Here is a 14,628-nt window from a genome sequence, read left to right as displayed (position 1 = left end):
CTCTTTGCAATATGAAAGTTACAGATATGCATTAGAAAATAAGCCAGTATTATATGAGAACATATTTATTGGCTGAATAATAATACTTAGTTAAGGAGTTATGAGACTTAGAATTCCCCCTACTTGAAGTACAAGTTTCCAATAAGCAAACAGAAGCAAAACCCCCAAATGAGAAAGAATACATTAGTAACCTAAATCAGAGACATTTGGGGGTGTGTTCAAACAATCAATCAACTTCTTTGTAATGGACCCGAGCACTAATGACACAGACATACAATAAGAGATAGCAAATCAGCAACTCGGCATGAGTGCACAACCACCACAAAGCTTAGACGTCTGAAATGTGGTTACTTTAACTCACACACACCCACAGAGGCACTTCAGACAGATAGCTCCCTGCAGAGGATGATTTGCATATAGTTTCTACCCAATACTCTCAAAAACAAAAACAAACAAAAACAAAAACCCCTAAAAACAAAAACAAAAACTGTTGGAGACCCTGGTAATAAATAAGAGAAAAGGTGAAGAAGAAATAGGTGAAAATCGGTAACTTCCATCTGCCAGAATGCATGCAGAGAAGCACCTCGGCCCTCATCTGAAAACCAGGCAATGCTGACAGCTTTCAGAGTCCAGGAGACAAGGCTGAAGGTATAAAGGAGCTCTGCACTCTGCTCGCTGGGTATTTCCACAGAATCTCCAGCATGGGGAAGTGTAACACTGCATAAACTGTCCTTTACGATGTGGCTGAAAACAGGTGTCTGCAAAGTTATCAAGCCTCTAGGCAAGGCGGGAGGCATGGCTTTAAAATGTTCTTTCTAGGCGACAAATCAATGGCAGTCATATAAATAATGTACAAAAACAAAACCACTCAACTATCACTTCTTTCCTTTTAAAGATGACTTCAGCTCATTCTCCAAGTGCAAATCTGGATGTAAAAAATAATAAGTATCGGGGAAATATTAGCCCGCTCTGTTGTCCCCCACGCTCCACGAAGGGGCTGATTTGATGTCCTCTCCTGGCAGTGTGCCTCTCCACCTACACTTTCAGATAATCATTTTTCAGCCGACCTAGCCGGGTCCCATGGCTCCTGATGGTGAGGGCCAGCAGCTCGTATCTGTCCCTGAGCCCCACAGAAATATCGAGCGTCTCCTTCAGCAGGGACTTGGTGTGGACCAGCATACCCAAGAAGTCCTCGTTGAGCCTGCTCTCCTGCCGGCTGTCCTGTTCCTGGCCCTGCTTGAACTTGCTTTCCAGCTCAGTGAGGGACTTGTCCGAGTTGGAGTAGGCGTCCCCTATCTGGTGAGATTCCCGGCGCAGGTACTTGCCGTAGCTCTCTTCCCCGTCCAGGTCGTAGGAGATGCTCTTACTGATGCCTTCCAGGACGCGCCCAGCGTCCTCCACCTGGCGGCCCAGCACAGTGAACTCCTCCCGCAGGGTGAGGCTCAGCAGACTGCTGGCCTGGCTCCCCTCCCCCTGGGAGCAGCGCCGGTGGTCACTCACCCTGAAGAGCAGCTGGCACTTCTCGGGATCGTCGTTCTCCTCATAGTCCCCGTCGGGCACGAAGTAGTGGTGCAGAGTCCCGTTGGACATCTCCGGGTAGAGAGGGCCGTCGAAGTAGCCCTGACATAGGTGGCAGAAGAAACCCATCCAGAGGAACGTCAGGAACACCATCCTGGATATTCAGGATGACCGGGGACCCCTGGAGAAGACTTTTCACCCAGGGATGAGGAAGGGGGTCCCCTTGGGAGTCAGTGCCTCCCTGAGATGGTGTCAGTCTCAGTTCCGGACGGCTTGCTGCACCCTGGCCCGCCCTCCCCAGCAGGCTTCATGTGGCTGTGGCAACAGCGCCTGCCTGGGTAGCACTGACTGCAACAGCAGCAGCAGCAGCAGCAGCAGCAGCGAAGGATGCACGCTGGCTGGCTCCGTACTCCTGCGCTCGGTGCTCAGTGGCTGGAAATCAGCCGGCTGTTTCCCTGTGGGATCACAGGGCAGAAGGGGAAACCCCTCCTCCAAGGCTCTGGCAGGACGAGGGCTGTGTTGCCCCACTCTCGGGAGTTTTCCCTTGCTCCTGGGAGATGGAGCCTGTAGCTGGAGAGAACGGCTCTTGCCCTCTGATACTATTTCAACTCTTGGACTGGGTGGGAATGCCGAGCTTTTCCTTTGGCTAATGATATCCTGAGGATCTCTCTGCTCTCAAATTACAGCTGGTTTCGTCACTTGGAAGCCAGGGAACAAGTTTAGAAAGAAACCTCTCACCAGGTCTCTGTTATTAAAGGTACAGGGTCTCATTTTAAAAAATTGGAAGGGAGACCCTGCAAAATAGAATTTGGCTTGAAGGAGAAAATGGGGACAGGAGAAGTAGCATTCCCGCACCAGAAAGACTGGTTTGCTATTAACGTATTGGGAGGAAGGGTGATTACCCTGGAGAAATGCCATTTCACATTTTTAATAAGTATCAGTTAGATTGGATTCAATGACTATGTGTGTATTGATTTAAAAGTTTGTGGCTTTGAAGGCAAATTTGAAGTATAGGAATGGCAGTTTTGTTTGGGAATGGTTAGTAAAATGAATAATAATACTTTGGAAGCAATAGGAGTATAGAAAACTGATTAATGCATGATTGCGAGTATATATAAGAACAAAAGCTGAAATGGAATCCTGCCAGTTTAATAGGTAAATGGACAACTGAGATAATTGTTTAATTTTACGAAAAGCCATCCGTGCTAACCTCCTGCACTACATCTTTAACTTAACACTTGTTTGGATACTTAAAAGTCTTTGAAGCATGTAGTGCTGATAGTGTTTCCCCATTTTCCAGAAGGAGAAACCAAGAAACACTACGTTAAGCAAATTGTTTATAGTCACAAAGTTAGATTGTAGCTGAGCCAGGACTCATTAATTCACAAGGCATTTTAATTTAATTTAGGGAGAAAAAATCGTAACTTTTTTTTCCCCTGAACAGGCTATTTTAGTTTCTGATTTGTGAATTAATTAACAAATAGCCAACCTTCAGGCCATCTCATTTGTTTAACAAATGTTTACTGAGCACTTATTTTATACCACAGTCCATTAAAAGTATTGCAAATAGATCAGAGAAAATAGAGACAAATCCTTGTTCTCCTGGAGCTTATGTTCTGAGAAATGGAGAGATAATTAAATTAATATAAATAAATCAGATATATTGTATGTTGGCTAGAAATAGGGTTATGGAGAAAAGACAGGGAAGGGAGGGGAAAGCACAGGCAGCATTTATATTACCAGGATTATTTCCCTTTTCTGACTTGAAATGTAACTGAAACACTCATGCTTTGCCTGTGTTTATTCTTATCTCCTTAAGTCGTAGGGACTGGTGTCATTCAGAGCCACAGTGCTTTACAATCCTGGGACTGTCACACTTATTGCCATCACTTTCACTGACATAAACAAGCCAGATTCCTGGATAGACAATAAGAAGTTTGGTTAAGTAAATGGATATTTTGTTGATGTGGTGTCACACGCATAGATTTTTGAGACATGTTGTCTGCACATTTTAATTCTTATCCAAATATTTGGCATCATGAAAACATAGACCAAAGGAGTTTTCTTAGTGTTGATGGTCACTGAAAGACTACAGCTTAGTTTCACTGTACAGGTTTCCCCTGCTATCCAAAAGTACAATGTTCCTGTGAAAACTTTTGTAAGACAAACTGGTGTAAAGAAGCAATTACTATTCATCTATATGGGGAAAATTTGGAAGCATTCCCAGACCCCCAAATAACCTACCAAATCATACCAAATAACATATAAAACCTAAAATAACACTAACATATAGTAAAAACAGGAATGATGTGATAAATACACAGCCTATATAAACTAGAAATAACGTATGTACAGTGTAGTTTTACTTACCAGTATGCCCTGCCTCTATAACTGGCTCCTGTAAAATAAACACTGAACCCTATTTTCACTTTTCTCCTTTTTTTTTTTTTGTAAAAGCAAAAAATCCTCTTTGGATTTCTTTTGGTTAGTTAAAACAGGTACCAGTGAAGGTCTTTCATAAAAGCAAAGAGATCTAAAGTGAACTTTTGAAAAGCAGGGGATACCTGTATTCCAGCAGAAAACCGCAACCTTCTCCAGTTGAGAGACTAGACTTTGGGACTCAGGAACCATATTGCTTCATTGCTTTTTCTCTGGGACATTCACAAATAACAACAGATGGATTCAAATTGGCTGCTTGGCAAAGAAGGGAAGAGGGATTTACTGTGATTCACTCCACTTCTTGAGCAGTCCCTCCTTGACTTACTAACCAATTCAATTAAAGCAAACCTATATTAAGCACTTACACTACTTGCCCCCTACTATGTGCAGGGCAGTGTTGTTAGCTATAGATACAAAGATGTGCAATAAAAAGTTTCAGCCTATGTAGAGCTTGCTCTCTGGTCGGAGAGTCAGACTTATATACACATATGATCATAATAAGAATGGCTGAAGGTATTTACTTTTTCTTCCAGTTAGCTCATCTAAAGATATGAACCCTATGTTCTCTTTTAAAAGGTGTTTATTTGTAGGTTCTTCATATGTGTGCTCTAGTCCAATCAGAGTAAAGGTGGGCCTCTGAGGCTTGGCCTAAAAAAAATGGAGCCAGAGGAAATGTCCAAGCCCAGACGTACCACACAGAGGACTGTGAAGAGTAAAGTCATAAAGCACCATCTGCTGATAGAGACAACAGCTGAGTCTAGAGCTCAAAACTAGGGACAAAGCTGAAGGGCAGGAACTGGGTAACTGTAAGGGTAAAGGAGAACCTCAGGACCAGTGGCCAAAGTCATGTAAGTAAGTAGGGGACTCCCTCGCTGACCACCAGCCACTTATGTGCAGTCCTGGCTGGCCATGGAGTGCCAGAGGGACTGGCTAGCTTACAACTTGCTTATCCTTAGCCTTTCCAGTGTACTTTAAATTATTGTTCCTCTGCTCACTTTAGAAAGAGAGCAGGAATTCATGCTGGCACCATGAGCCTATGGACTTGTAAAGGTCCTTAAACTCTGTTATTTCCACTTGCTAAAAGTTTTTGTGATTCCCTGGCTGTTTCTGATTCTGAGAACAGTAGAAGTCTTCTAGAAAAGGGGCTTGTATGCTTATGTATAAAGAGGTTGGGGACACGGGGTCCCACTATACAATCTAAAAACCCCAAAAGAACTTCTGGGAAGTGGAAGCCCTCACTCCCAACATCCTCCTAAAACTGTCAGGCTGAATCCCTGCACCATGTCAAAGCAGAAGAAAGAACAAAGGGAGTTAGCCTGGACCAGAATAGGGGACTGGAAGGAGGGTCGTGGAGAAGAGAGAAAAAGAAAATTGGGGAAGATGAGAAGGACACAGTATTTAGCACTTTGGGGATTATTTTATCAATTAACAGGTAATCAGTAGCATGTATTGAGCAGCCATTGTTTACAGAGGGTGGGGAAGGAGAGAGGAAGAGAAATAAATGAGAAAGAGAAGAGAGAATTAGGGAAGGAAGGAAGGTAGCAAGCAAAGAAGAAAGAAATGGTGGAAGAAACAAAAGAAGGCAGAGAGTGGACTACATTTTGATTATCTAGTCTGCAAATTATTTGTCACATTAATTCAGTGAAGTGGTTATTAGTATTACCTATCAGAATATTAGTCAGGGAAAGAGGAGAATTAATTAACAAGAACAACCACAAACTTCCCATCAAATATAGACAATAAAACACACCGATGAAAACAATGAGAATGCTTACAAGGAAATAAGTATAACGTGGGAAGAGTCTGATTAGTTCTCCCATTCTTTCTTTATTAGTCAGAATAAGTTGTGATACACTATGGCAACAAACATCACTAAAATGCTAACACCGAATTCAAGTCTACTGCAAGCCCAGGTGCTTCAGCACCTCTCCTCTATGCCCTAACTGGACTGTCATTTCCTCTCAGGTCTCAACGTCAGTGCCATTTCTTCTAAAAGCTCCTCCTCGATTTGTGGATTTTAATTCTCCCTGTCACTCCTTTTTATATGCTACCCTGTTCTTTTTCTTGTGGCCCTTCCCACTCTTTAACATTGTACTTTAATTTAGGTATTTATTTGTTCTAGATTTTTCTCTAAAGCTTGACTTACACTACATGAAGATAGGCGCTCTGCCTCCACAGTGCCTATCACAGTGGCCGGACCATAGGAGGTACTTAATGAATATATGTCAGCACCCTAGGGTAAGCTGGTCACTTTCCATTAAGCACTTCAACACATTGTTTTTGCAGTTAGTGTTTCAATGGTACTTTTTCTTTGTTCTTTTATAATGTGTGCACTGTATTGGTCTGGCTCCCCCACTTGACTGTGAGTTCTTCAAGAGCAGGGATGTGTTTTATTTACCTTTATATTCTCCGTGAGAGCCAAGCATATAGCCCAATATTTGTTAGCTGTTTTGATAACCAAACTGCAGAATTTAAGGAATTCTACTATTGGATGATGGTCAGATAATCTATTTGAGTACATGTTTTGTCTGGCCAAGTCAGCCAGGGATGTCTCACACTTAATCTAGATGATCCTGGCAGGAGAGAAAGGAAAGAGCCCTGTGAATTCCAATATTCAGAACATTCAGAGGGGAGTATCAGTCCCAGGGCTGACTTTTGACCCCTCCTAAGTAAACAACGCAGCAGTCTGTACATATAGTCCTAGAGTGTTCTGGTCTGTAAGCTACAGAAGCATCAGACCACCCGGCAGGGTAATTTGCCATTTGCCTTGTAAAGTTTCTTTTCTTTGCTGCAGTTAGAGGTGCACACCCTGGTTTATGTTCCAGCTAGGTTGGAGAAGAATCAGATCTTATTTATTTGCCCTTTTGGGGCAGTGTTTTATTTTTCTCATCATTTTAATCATCAGGTCCAACAGAATGGGAAGAGATGAGAAAAAGCAGAGACAGAGTCTGAGAGGGAGAATATACCAGTCTTACTTCAATTCTGCGAGCACTGTGTTCAGCAATCACAAGGGAAAACAAGTAGCAGATGCAGCTCTACAAACTGTTGAGGTTGTGGGGGCCGAGGGGTGCAAAGAGACTGTGGATGGAAGTCTACAGCGAGGATCATAGGACAGGGACCTACAAAGCCTGTGATGATTTGAGGGAGTGGAAGCTCACATATGAATGGGAACAGGACATGTGTCATGGAATTTTTAGGCCAAGAGCTACTGACTAAGGTTCCTAGGGAACAATGGGGCTGAGTCAGAACCCTATTCAAGGCACTCTGCTGTTCTGGTCTTAATAAAGCTTATAAAGGAGTCCACAAGATAGCCAACCAGATGTCCCTCAGACATCAGTTTGGGTGGGGAGTGGAGGGATGTGATGTGACAGGGTTAGTAATAGCATTTCTCTTTCTTTGTCAGAAAACAGGAACATCTTACATGCTGGTATTTCTTGGTTCTTGGCTGCCTTTTATTTATTACTTTTTTTTTTTTTTTTAAGGATTTTGGAGATTTAAAAATTGTCCTGCTGTGAACAAGTTCTTGATTATGTTTTGAATCCAACTCCAAATCCAATTTTTAATTCTAAAGAAATGTAGTTGGAACAGGATGATAGAGGCTATTTTGATGATGAGTCAAAATGGGTTTGTCGTGATTGCCTCCGGGAGGAACAATCTGAATACATTTTAGAAAGCTTATTTCCAGATCCTATGTTCCACTTCTTATTTTGCAGTTTAGTTTTTGCTGCCTAATGAACAGCCACCCTTTACTTCTCACTCCCTTTACCTGCTCCTCATTTGGTCCTTATTGCTGATGCCTCTGATGACCCCAAATGGCAAACAGATGGAGACAGGAGAATACACTCATCTAGATGTTTGCCATATAACAATTCACTTAAATATGCTCTTCGGGTATTGAATCTTAATTTAGAGCATGCTCTTGTTTTAAACTGGGATGCTGTTTAATCTGATCAAGTTCAGAGTGGGTGGTCAGCAAATATTTGTTGATACAGGTATGAAGCAAATGATTACAAGATAAATGAGGTTACCAATTTAATATTGACCTTATGTTTTAAACCATGGCCATGAGATAATTCAATGGTATATACTTAAGCCACAGTTCATTAGTATGGATAAGACTTTTGAACAGTGTTTATATATCACGTAGCTGAAGATCATTTAGACAGGAGAAACATATTCGTTTACTGATGAACTTTTCCTGCAAAGGTTTTGTTCATGACAAATAGCTCTTGATTTGTTGGGAGTGAGTCTGAGTCACAGTCTGTCTTACCCTTAGCATGCTACTACAGCCCTGTAAAAAACAAACAGCAAATAAAACAATGTAAGGAGCTGTAAAAGGAATATAGTATAGATTTGGCTACATAAAAAAAAGTATGTAAAATTATTATAGTCACAATTAAATAAATTGGAACAACATTTGCAACACATTTTGATAAGAAGTGTTTAATATTCTTAGTGTGTATTTTGTTTGTAGAGCTCAGTAAGAAAAACTCTAGAACCCCAGAAGATAAATGAACAAGTGACATGAATAGACAGCTTTCAGTAAATTAATACCTATTTAACATATAAGGCATGTAGCCTTTATATGGTCTATGCAAGTAATGAAAAATCAAAAATAAAAATAACAATGAGATAAAGTTTGCCCTAAATATCTTACTATAAAATAATTCTATTTCTTAATGCTTTAATGACACAGAAATGCAAGCATTCTCATTGAAGTTGTGCATATTAACGGGTTTGACCTTTCTGCAAAACAGTATGGTTACTTGCATTGGGAGATTTAAAATGCTTTCTATCCCTGGACCTAGTAATTTTATTTCTAGAAATATACCAGAGCCAGAAATGCATAGAAAGATTTATGAACAAAGATGGTCATTGATGCATTGTTTGTAAGAATAGAAAACTAGAAACAAGCAAGATCCCCAAATGGAAAAAAAAGCTAAATACATGATGTAGCCACATGTTGGCAATATTTTTCAATATTTAAAAACACTAAATTTAAAAAAAAAACAAAAAACACTAAATTTAAAGATATTTTAATAAAATGGGAAATGATTACTATGCAATACTATATGAAAAATAGTTAATAAAATAACAATAACAACAATACAAAGCCAAAATGGTAATATGACAAAAGGTAGCATGCTTACTTCTATGATGGGATTAGAGTAATCCCTCCTTATCTGCCGGGGATACATTCCAAGACCTTCAGGGATTGCCTGAAACCATAGATAATACCAAACTATATATAATATATATATATATATATATATATATATATATATATATATATATAATGTTTTTTCCTATACATGCATACCTATGATAAAATTTAATTTGTAAATTAGACACAGTAAGGGGTTAACAACAATAACTAATAATAAAATTATTCCAGTGTACTGTACTAAAAGTTACGTGAATGTGGTCTCTCTCTCTCAGTATCTCATTGTACCATACTCACCCTTTTTCTTTTTGTGCTATATAGTGAGATGCAGTGGGGTGAATGACATAGGCATCATGATGTAACGTTAGGATTCTTTAAGGTGACTTGAACACAGGCCCTGCCATATCAGGACAGTCTATCTAATAACCTAGATGGCTACTAAGTGCCTAATGGATGGGTAGCATATACAGCATGGATATACTGGACAAAGGGATGATTTATATCCTGGGTGGGATGGAGTAGGACAGCACAACATTTTCATACTATTCAGGACAGTGGGTGATTTAAAACTTATGAATTATTTATTTCTGGAATTTTCCATTTAATATTTTCAGACCCCGGTTTAACCCCAGGTAACTGAAACCACGGAAAGTGAAACTGTGGATAAGAGGGGACTACTGTATAGGCAATAGCCATGCTCTTTGGTTTGCATTCCTCACATTTTCCATCATAGGATATAGGACAAATTTTAGGAGGAAAAAGAGAAGCAAAGAAAGAGAAATAGTTCAAAAAGGTGAAAAATTTGAGCCACATTCTGAAAGCACTCGCCTGGTGGAGCTCTGGACTTCACATTCTTTAGGCAGACCGCCTCCCTGACATTGGGGTCCTGCGTCTGCAGACTGTAGACTCTCATTTGCATTAGTCTCTTAAACCACTTGTCTCCAAAGCCAGACACACAAGCCTGTAGATTCAGGAGCATCTGAGAGATTCCTTCCACTGTTAAATAAAACCAGCATGTTCCATTCTTGTGGACTTTGAGGTTAAATTACTCAATTTTCATGGATCAGAGTTTTTATTGCCAGTATTATGAGTTGGACTGGAGGGCAAAGTGAGGGGAGATGCAATCCCCATGTGTTGTAGACAGTTATTTTGTTATGAAGCCCCTCTGTACTAAGCTTGGTGGAGAGCTTCTAACCAGGAATCCTAAAATCCAGGAATTACAGTCACGCTAAATAATTCAAGAGAAATGGATTTTAATTATTTTTCCTTTCTTACTTCCCAGTCTCTTGTATGTTTATTAAGACTGTTGCTTCCCAGATATTGCCTCACACCATCATCTAAATGGTGGGGATTTGTATTTGGTAGCTTCATAGCCTAATTTATATCCTGTAATGTACACCAGCAAATAAAAATATTCCACATTACTAGATAATTAGGATATTTTTAAATTTCATTTCTTTTAATATCAAAGAATGTTTCCTTCAGGGATAGTTAAACTAGGTTTGAATATGTGTGGCTGTCCACATACAAATGTTGTTGTAAAGAAAAGAGGGAGAACGGTATAATTTCCCATTCTCAAAGACGACAAATAGATGGCAGATTTTAATAAAGTTTAATAATAAAATTTGTCTTGGTCCTAACCTTAATCATGGAAAATAAGCTTTGAAGTATTTTTTGCAAAGCTGTGAAAAATAAAAACGAAGTTTGGATTTTAACAAAGTTTAAAAATAGAGCATATACTGCCAGGGAGGTCTGTCAAGTAACTCAATTACTGATGGTGTTTAGAGACTCTTAACAGTATATAAAGATAGAAAATCATTTTTTTCCCCAAAGTAGACCAGTACAAACTGACAGCAAATTATAGTTTATAAATAGTGGAAAAACATGTGATTAATAATAACACTGTTATAATGGCACAGTAATATAATAGGGTTGAAGATGTTTAATATGGAGAGAACACAAAATAAAAATGTTCTCAGTTTTTTCCTAGAGATTTTAGTTAGTATTAAGAATACTGAGCCATCACTGTGGGGTATGTCACTGGGTCAATGTATGTTTGGATAGGATGAGCATGAGGCTTTCTGCCTAGGATAGCTGTCTCCCTTTTTTCTCCTTCCAAATGGTTTATTGATAATGGCTTTATCTCAAAAGCAGGAGCCAAATGGAAAGGGACAAAATGATCCTCAGAGAAGAAAAAATATTCTTGTCAGGAATAATATAAACAAGTTTAAAAATAACTAAAAGTGATTTGTCGTTAAAAGTTTGCTTTCCACTTGTCGAATGATTTTTTACAATCTCAAATTAAAGGAAATATTTCTTATTTTTTTAACCTCCTGGGCCCTCCTTGGCTCAGGTATAGCTGCATTCCAAAGCTGCTTGAAGAGAAGAAACGGATTAGTTCTGGAATGGTGAATTCACTGTGGTTTGCACTGTGGAATTCACTGTAGGTGCTGAGCTCCAACAGCTGACAGGAAAGAGAAAAAGTCAGCATTCAGATGTCAGGCCTATATGAAACCAAACGTCAGGCTATTTGGATACATATAGATTTTAGATGTTTGCCAATGTGTAGGCAAAATGATTCTGTTTTTTGATCTTACTTTAGATATTTTAATATATTGGGATGCTGGCTTTAGAATCCTAAACATGGAGAGGTTTAGAGGTATTTTAGTTTGAGGAAAAAAGACTGTTGATTAGAAATTGCCATCCCCAATAACCAAAACCAGAATATTACCAGAGCATATGAACTCAAATATTACATGTAAACTTCAGACCCTTTAAAAAAAAAAAAGCAAACACATTGATTTGTGTTTCTGGCCAACATGGAGTGGCAGACATCGAATATACCCTCCAACCTGAAATAACTAAAGCACTGGACACAGTACATTAAACAAGAGTTTTCAAGACATTGGGCGTCAGGCAAAGGAGGACAGTAATACCTGAGAGATGGGAAACCAGGCATGGAGCAGGGAGGAGGAAACCCAGGTTGAACCTACTGGCCTCCCTGAATTGAAAAAATGGGACTAGAGGTGCAGGGAGTCTGGGTTGGCTAGAATTCATAGAGCAGAGTAGTAGAGAGGATACAGCTGCACAGAGAAAGAGGTCCAGAAATCTGCAGAGAGTATCCCTCAGCTCTTCAGACATGTATTGATTTGCACATGCATGTAAGGAAACTACCAGAAATAGAGAAAGAACCACCCAAGAAGATTGGAGGAAACAATCCTTAGAGCTCACACAGGGCTGAAAAGGGGTCCAGTTTCAACCACGCAGAGTAGAAAATTTCACAATTCACTGAATGTTGGGTAGATTACTCGAAAGAATTTTGCTTCAGTAGTGGGGAAATATTAACCATAATATAAATGCTGCTCTGATCCAGGCTTTTAAAAAGCTTATAAACAAAACCTGTAAAGATCAAGGTAATGTGACCACATCTCAAAATAAAACTCAAGAATGTTGATAAGAATACAAAAATACCTAACACCCAACAAGGTAAAATTAATAATGTCGAGCACTTAATTGAAAGTTCCCAAACATGCAAATTTACCAGGAGTTCCTCATCCTAGCGAAATAAAACCCATAATAAAGAGAAAAATCAATCAATCACAGGTGACCCAGAAATGACTGATTGAAATAGTAAAAAAGGACATTGAAACAGTTATTATAACTGCTTTCCATTTTTTCAGGAAGGTAGAGGAAAGCTTGTTGATATTAAATAGAGTGGTAGAAAGCATATTTAAAAAACCCAAATCCATCGTAGAAATGAAAGCTACACTGTCTGAGATGTGAAATAAACCATACTGGATTAAAGGTAGATAACTCATGACAGGAAAAAAAAAACAAAAAAAAAACCCAAAACAACAACAAAAAAAGTGAACCTAAAAAAACTGAAAAAACATCTAAAATAAAACACAGAAATATAAAAGATTGAAAACATATGAAAACAGCATCAACTGCAAGCAGATTTATTTATATGTAATTGCAGTTCCTGAAGGAAAAGAAGGGAAATAAGCAGAAAAAAATATTTGAAGATATAATGGCCAATATATTTCCCAATTTGATTTAAATGATAAAGCCACAGATCTACAAGGTTTAAGAAACTCAATAAAAGAATCATGAATCAAACTATTTAAAATTACTGATAAAGAAGAAATCTAAAAATCAGCTAGAGAAAAAAGACAAATTGTAGAAGAGGAACAAAGATAAGGATGGAACCCATAGCAGATTTCTGTTATGGTAAACAATGCAAGCCAGAAGACAATAGAACATCTTTAAGTTACTGAAAGAAAGAAAGAACTTGCTAACCAAGAATTCTGTATCCAGCACAAATGTCTTTCAAAAATGAGGCCACGGAAGAGGTGATCTGGAAGTAGGATCATTCTTGCCATGATGGTTTAAGTCACCGAACTCACAAATATACCACATGGTAAAACCATCAGTAGGATGTTGCTAGAGGAAGAGGACAGACAATTGGAATAGAATTGTCAATAATGTCATCTCCAGGTTTTTAATCACAAGGGCCCAGTGCTGAAGCCGACAGAAAGTGACATTAAAAAGCATTATGTTGGTATGTGGGAGAGAATTCCTGAAGAATTCATTGGTCCAAGAAATTCTAATTTGAAGGTCATTGCTTCTACCTGCTGAAGTGACTACAGAATCACATATTAAGATGGAACCTCTATCACCCTGTTATTTCTAGTGACTCCACTAAGCAGAAGAAACCCACTGCCACGCCATTTGGATATTTAGCATGAGTGACAAACTTTTGGTCTGCTTACTACTGAGATTTTGCAGTTGTTTGTTACCACATTATAACCTGGTCATATATTCTGAAAGATTTGAAATGGGAACATTTCTGCCTCAGTCTTTGTCTTTATCCAGTGCTGTATTTGAAAATGTCACATTATTAGTGTACCTATTGTAGGAAACCTATATACAGAGGGTGCCAAAAAAATGTGTACACATTTTAAGAAAGGAAAAAATGATATTAAAATTGTAATACTCAATATATACCGATGACAAATGATGAATATAAGTCATGTGTATACATTTTTTTTGGCACCCCAGTATATATATTAATTACTCTAGTTAGCACATCCTAGGTGCGAGATGATTTAGCTATAAATATTTTGAATATTTAACATTACCTGGCTAACTTAAACAGAGGCATCCGCCTCACTTAGGGAGTTACCTGTCACAAAATGACTGGAGAAGCCACACCCTTAACCACAACACAATCTTCACTGAATTATCCTTGGCTGGCACTGTTAAGAACTGCCACTCTGACTCTTTTCTCTATTCTTTGTGGACCAACCTTCAATCCTCTGCCTCTTTTCTGATTAATACATTTAGGTTGAGACCGTGAGTAATTTCCTGCCATATCTAACTTCTATATGAGCCAATCCTTGTAGATTTCAATCTCTGCTCTCTGATTTGTCTTTATTTTGAAATTAGACTCTCAGAGGCCAATCTCTTTATACCGATTTCTCCATATTTTACCACATTTTCTCCCA

At 39.0% G+C, this 14,628-nt stretch overlaps 1 protein-coding gene and 1 long non-coding RNA gene across 3 annotated transcripts in view; one reads left to right on the top strand and one right to left on the bottom strand.

Annotated features, from left to right (window-relative positions):
• Positions 1 to 14,628, top strand: part of LOC141572250 (uncharacterized) — a 415,695-nt gene that overhangs the window by 240,723 nt on the left and 160,344 nt on the right. The gene's annotated exons all lie outside the window — the stretch shown is intronic.
• On the bottom strand, positions 50 to 2,165 carry FIBIN (fin bud initiation factor homolog). The gene has a single exon (XM_019749176.3). The coding sequence runs from the start codon at positions 1,669 to 1,671 to the stop codon at positions 1,036 to 1,038; it is 636 nt and encodes a 211-aa protein (XP_019604735.1). The 5' UTR covers positions 1,672 to 2,165; the 3' UTR covers positions 50 to 1,035.

This window comes from Rhinolophus sinicus, chromosome 14, assembly GCF_057876585.1.
Source record: "Rhinolophus sinicus isolate RSI-liver-muscle chromosome 14, RSI-T2T, whole genome shotgun sequence".
Taxonomy (NCBI): Eukaryota; Metazoa; Chordata; class Mammalia; order Chiroptera; family Rhinolophidae; genus Rhinolophus; species Rhinolophus sinicus.
This window is presented reverse-complemented; position numbering and strand designations above follow the sequence as displayed.

What these genes read in the sequence shown, in the direction of transcription:
- FIBIN (XM_019749176.3), bottom strand. Translation starts at nt 1,671, where the DNA reads ATGGTGTTCCTGACGTTCCTCTGGATGGGTTTCTTCTGCCACCTATGT.